Source organism: Grus americana, chromosome 1 (genome assembly GCF_028858705.1).
Source record: "Grus americana isolate bGruAme1 chromosome 1, bGruAme1.mat, whole genome shotgun sequence".
Lineage (NCBI taxonomy): Eukaryota > Metazoa > Chordata > Aves > Gruiformes > Gruidae > Grus > Grus americana.
Genome location: NC_072852.1, coordinates 17,522,253 through 17,528,415, shown reverse-complemented (window position 1 = coordinate 17,528,415; position 6,163 = coordinate 17,522,253). Strand labels below are relative to the sequence as shown.

The following is a 6,163-nucleotide window of genomic DNA, read 5'->3' as shown; positions in this document are numbered from 1 at the left end:
AAAGTACTTTTACTTATTTTTTCCTCCATGGGGACAATATTAAAAAAAAAAAAAAAAATCAGTTTAACTTTGGTCCGGACGACAGGTGGCTGGCTATACGTGGGGAACCGGCTGCGAGCCGCAGCGCAGCGCTTTCCCGCTGCACCTCCGCCCCCCGGAGCGCCGTTTCTGGCGGGGGGAGCGGGGCTGCAGCAGCGGTACCTGCTCCGCCGGCTGTCCGCGCAGCCTCCGCCCGGCGCAGCCCCCCAGCCGAGCGGGCAGCTCTCCCGGCCGCCGAGAGGCGCCGGGCGGCGGGACGAGAGCCCCGCGGGGCCGGGCCGGACCCAGCCCGGCCCCCGCCGCCGCCGCCGCCCGGGAGGGGCCGGGCGGGGCCGGCAGGAAACCCCGCCCCGGGCAGCGCCCGCCGCGCTCCGCGCAGCCTGCGCTGCTCAGCGCCGCCGCGGAACCGAGCGGAGCGGCAGGAACGGGACAGGACGGGACGGGACAGGGCGGCTCCGCTGTGTCGCGCAGCCACGCGGGACCGCGTCGCCCGTGGGCCAGCGCCGCCGCGGGGGGGGGACTTCGATATTTAATTTTCTTTTTTCTTTCTTTTTTTTTTCTTTTTTTGGCGAAGGAGACGAGGAGCAGGTTTATGCTAATCACCCTCTCGGGAGCGACAGTGGGAGGAGGAGGAGAGGAGCCATTTTGAACTCACTTCAAAGTTTAAGGTGGAAAAGTTGGAGCTCTCCAGCCCGCTGGCCGCGGACGGGGACGGGGCGCGGGGTTCTGGGCCGGCGGCGCCCGGGCGGCGAGGGCGGCAGGGGAGGCCGCGCCGGCGGCTGATGGATGAGGGCGGGCGGGCAGCCCGGCGGGTGGATGGATTGTGCGGCAGCCCTCTGCCCGGCATCGCTGCCCGCTGAGCCCCGGAGATGCTGCGGCTGTCCGCCGCCGCCTGCGTGTCCTGGGCCGCGCTGCTCTGCGCCCTGGCGCCGGCGGGCGGCGGGGAGCTGCGGCCGCCCCGCGCCGCCCCGCTCCTCCACCTGCCCCCGGAGGCCGCGGGGCGCCGCGCCGCCGCCGAGCCCCCGGCGTTGCCGCCCGCCGGGCGCCTGAGGGCGGCGGGAGCCGCGCTGAGCCGCGCTCCGCCCGCCGAGCCCCGCGGGCCCCGAGGAGTCGGCGGGCCCTGCCCGCGGCGCGCCCGGCAACGAGCGGCCGCCGAGTCCCGCGGAGCCGCCGCCGGCTGCGCCCCGCCGCCGGGAGAGGAGGGCGGCGGGCGGCGAGGAGCGCGGCGGGCGCGGAGCCTCAACAGCCCCCCGCAGTTCCAGCTGCCCAGCTACCAGGTCTCCATCCCCGAGAACGAGCCGGCCGGCACGGCGGTCATCGTGCTGCGGGCCCAGGACCCCGACGAGGGGGAAGCCGGCCGGCTGGCGTACTCCATGGAGGCGCTCTTCGACGAGCGCTCCAACGACTACTTCTCCATCGACGCTGAGACAGGCAGCGTGGTCACCGCCCGCAGCCTCGACCGGGAGACGAAGGACACCCATGTGCTGAAGGTGACCGCCTCCGACCACGGCTCCCCGCGCCGCCGCTCGGCCACTACTTATCTGACAGTGACTGTGAGTGACACCAACGACCACGAGCCGGTGTTTGAGCAGCCCGAGTACCGGGAGAGCATCCGGGAGAACCTGGAGGTGGGTTATGAGGTGCTGACCATCCGTGCCACTGACGGCGATGCCCCAGCCAACGCCAACATGCTTTACCGCTTGCTGGAGCCAGGAGCTGGTGATGGGGTTTTTGAGATTGACCCGCGCTCCGGGGTTGTGAGGACCCGAGCCCCAGTGGACCGTGAGGACGTCTCCGAGTACCACCTGGTGGTAGAAGCCAATGACCAGGGCAAGGATCCAGGACCACGCAGCGCCACGGCTATGGTGCACATCACTGTCGAGGATGAGAACGACAACTACCCCCAGTTCAGTGAGAAGCGCTACCTAGTTCAGGTGCCAGAGGATGCCCCAGTGAACAGCCAGATACTGCAGGTGCAGGCCACAGATCGGGACCGGGGCAGCAATGCCCAGGTGCACTACAGCATTGTGAGCGGCAACCTGAAAGGCCAGTTCTACATCCATTCCTTCTCCGGCGCCATCGACCTGATCAATCCTCTGGATTACGAGACTATTCGGGAGTACACGCTCCGGATCAAAGCCCAGGATGGGGGCAGGCCTCCCTTGATCAACTCCAGTGGCATGGTGTCGGTGCAGGTCGTGGACGTGAATGACAATGCCCCCATCTTTGTGAGCACTCCCTTCCAAGCCACGGTGCTGGAGAACGTTCCTCTGGGCTACTCGGTGTTGCACATCCAGGCCGTGGATGCTGACGCAGGGGAGAACGCCCGCCTGGAGTACAAACTCATAGAGATGGCACCATCCACTGGAGGTACCCCCGCAGCGGGTGACTCTGGGTTCCCTTTTCAGATCAACAACAGCACAGGGTGGATCACGGTGGCTGCAGAGCTGGACCGAGAGACTGTGGAGAACTATCACTTTGGGGTGGAGGCCAGGGACCATGGCGTACCGGTCATGACCTCCTCAGCCAGCGTATCCATCACTGTCCTGGACGTGAATGATAACAACCCCACCTTCACGGAGAAGGTGTATCACCTCAGACTGAACGAGGACGCAGCTGTGGGCAGCAGTGTCCTGACCCTGACAGCAGTGGACAGGGACGTTAACAGCGTTGTAACTTACCAGATCACCAGTGGCAACACCAGGAACCGTTTTGCCATCACCAGTCAGAGTGGAGGGGGGCTGATCACGCTGGCCTTGCCCCTGGATTACAAGCAGGAAAGGCAGTATGTGCTCACAGTCACTGCCTCTGATGGCACTCGCTTTGACACCGTCCAGGTCTTCATCAATGTCACGGATGCCAACACGCACCGCCCGGTCTTCCAGAGCTCCCACTACACAGTAAGCGTCAGTGAGGACAAGCCCATCGGCACCTCTATTGTCACCATCAGTGCCACTGATGAAGACACGGGGGAGAACGCGAGAATCACTTACATCTTGGACGATAACATCCCCCAGTTCCGCATTGACCCTGATACAGGCACCATCACCACCCTGATGGAGTTGGACTATGAAGACCAGGCCTCCTACACGTTGGCCATTACAGCCCATGACAATGGCATCCCCCAGAAATCGGACACCACCTACGTTGAGATCCTCATCCTGGATGCCAATGACAACGCACCCCGCTTCCTGCGCGACCGCTACCAGGGCTCGGTTTTCGAGGATGTGCCACTCTCCACCAGCGTCCTGCAGCTGTCTGCCACTGACCGTGACTCAGGCCTCAATGGCCGTCTCCTCTACACATTCCAAGGCGGTGACGATGGAGATGGAGACTTCTACATCGAACCCACTTCTGGAGTGATACGCACACTGCGCAAGTTGGACCGCGAGAATGTGGCTGTCTACAGCCTGCGGGCCTTTGCTGTGGACAGGGGCAGCCCACCGCTGAAAGCCTCTGTGGATATCCAAGTGACTGTGCTAGACATCAACGACAACCCCCCTGTCTTTGAGAAGGATGAATTTGACATCTTTGTGGAGGAGAACAGCCCCGTGGGCTCTATTGTGGCACGCATCAGTGCTGCTGACCCCGATGAGGGGACCAATGCACAGATCATGTACCAGATCGTAGAGGGGAACATCCCTGAGGTCTTTCAGCTGGACTTGCTCAATGGAGACCTCACGGCCCTGATGGACCTGGATTATGAGAGCCGGACAGAGTACGTGATTGTGGTGCAGGCCACTTCTGCCCCTCTTGTGAGCCGGGCAACAGTGCACATACGCCTCCTGGATCAAAATGATAACCCACCGGTGCTGCAGGACTTCCAGATCCTCTTCAATAACTATGTGACCAACAAGTCTAACAGCTTCCCCTCTGGTGTCATTGGCAAGATCCCAGCTCATGATCCTGATGTGTCTGACAGCCTGGCCTACACCTTTGTGCAAGGCAATGAGTTAAACTTGCTCCTTTTGGACTCTGCCACTGGGGAACTCAAACTCAGTCGCGATCTGGACAACAACAGACCCCTGGAAGCCCTCATGAAAGTTTCAGTCTCAGGTAAGCAAGCGTTGAAGTTCATAAAGCGCGTAATTCTGCTTGTCAGACCAGCACAGGGGCATGGGCAGAAATAACCCGCTTGCAGTTTAGTGCACAGCTTTCAGTTTCCTGAGGCAGCGATTTATCTGTGAAATTTTTGGAGGAACCACAAAAATGTATCAAGCCCATGTGCTGTGGATTGAAGTGGTGCATTGAAGTTGTTTGGTAAACATGGATCACAAGGGTAAATAAATACGAGTGTGCATGGAAGAGTGTATACTCCCTCCGTTGAGGTGGTAGCTTGGCTGAAGCTTTTCTGATGTGGTTGCATAAAGGTAATAAATGACGTAAGTTGCAAAGATGTAGGGAATGCACGTGTATCTGTAATGCCGTTTCCCCTCCCTCTTTTTTTCCTCTTAAAAAAAACAAACTTGAGATTTGGTATCTCTGCTTTTTTTAGCAACAAACCACGTTTATTCCCTTCTGCATGCCGGGTGGTTTGGCTGGAAGATCCCTAGCCCTCAGACCAGTTCTCCACTGGTGTGGCCCAGGTAGATGTGATGCTGGCAGAGCTGCGCTGGTTTGCATTGCTGGCGTGCGTTGCTGTGGGAAATGGCGACGCTGAGAACAATGAGTTATGGCTGTGTAATAGCTGTGTATCGCTGCTAATTGCACTGGAGTTGCTTTAGTAGAGCTGGGGACAGATACTGGCCAAATACAGCCCAAACTCTGCGCTGTTGGGGGGAGGGAGAGGAGGAGAGAAGGAGGGGTACTGCACCATTAACTTCCTCAGAGAATTTGTGTCTCTGTGTGTTTGAAGACTGTTCGATATCGTCCAATATATACTATTATATAAGCACATATATGCTCTTAGGATGTTATTCTTTCTCTGCTCTGTTGCTTGTTTATCATGGAATTACTTTTTATGCCTCTAATTGTGGCATCAATCATGCAGTGAGTAATTTCCTCTGCAGGTGCCACTCTATAAAGTTTGCTGTGGACCTGATCCCATATTTCTGTTGACTTTCAGAGGTTTAACCAGATATATTCCTTGCAACCTCTCTCTGCAGCCTAAAGCTAATATTTGTATTCTTTCTGCAAAAAATAGCTGAACGTACTAGGTACGTAAAATGACACTTTGAGTGGGAAATGCTTCATTTCGGATGATTGTATTAAAAAACTGATAATCAAATGATGGCATAGTCCTGGCAGCGCTTGTTTTACTGTAAGTAGTCATGGCTTGGAGTGGGGTCTCGGGAGAGAGAGCCGTGCTCTCCCTTGTGTTTGCAGGCTTGAAGTCCTTTTTGCTTCAGGAAAATGAAAGTGATGTCAACTGAACTGATCGAATTTACTGTGGTGTATCACCTGACGAGCCACTCCTGTTTCTTCCAAAATGATGGGGGGCAGCTGATGTGGTAAGTTGGCTCATAAATGCCATTTCCATGTCCTGTGAGGACTTGCAGAGAAAACACACAGTTGGCTTGTGACCTTAAAGAAAAACATTTGGATTAAGGTGCAGGTGATTGCGTGCTCATTGTCTGAACCAGTAGCTCTTTATCTAGTAGTGGATGATAAGAACTTGACTTGGAGCAAGAAGCTTGGAAAAGACATTTCGTTAGACTAAATGAGGAGAGTGTTCAGAACAGTAAAATAGATGTCACGAACTATTCCTTTCTCAATCTAATGATTTACGCAGTGTAAGTGGATGAAATCTCAGTTAGGAATGAAGACCTTTTCTTAAGTAACAGGAGCTTGATCGTTCAAGCATCGTTGTCATGTTTGGTGAAGGTGTGAACTTTGAAACTGCTATGATACTGATCAAAATTGGCTGTCTGCTGCATGTCTTCAGATACTTGAAAGATTAAAGCTTTTTATGGATAGGATTTTAAAATAATTTTGACAAGCACTGAACTCCGTGTGACGTTAATTTGGAGAAGTTTGCTGTTTAGAAATTGAAAGGGCAGAGTTTGACAGTGTGATTGCGTCCAGGAAACTCTCACCTGCCTGCTTTCTCTGGTTTATCTGATGCAGTCTTTACAAAAAAAGACAGAGATGAACTCAGACAGAAGTACTCCGCAGGGTTATCTCT

At 56.2% G+C, this 6,163-nt stretch overlaps 1 protein-coding gene across 8 annotated transcripts in view; it reads left to right on the top strand.

Moving 5' to 3' along the window:
* Positions 1-445: 445 nt before the first annotated feature.
* The window catches only part of CELSR1 (cadherin EGF LAG seven-pass G-type receptor 1), a 179,629-nt gene continuing 173,911 nt past the window's right edge, over positions 446-6,163 (top strand). For all 8 annotated transcript variants that reach the window (XM_054847505.1, XM_054847552.1, XM_054847525.1 and 5 more), the window contains exon 1: positions 446-4,095. In XM_054847505.1, coding sequence (XP_054703480.1) covers positions 909-4,095 — 3,187 coding nt within the window. In that variant the 5' untranslated portion in view covers positions 446-908. The remainder of the gene's footprint in view (positions 4,096-6,163) is intronic.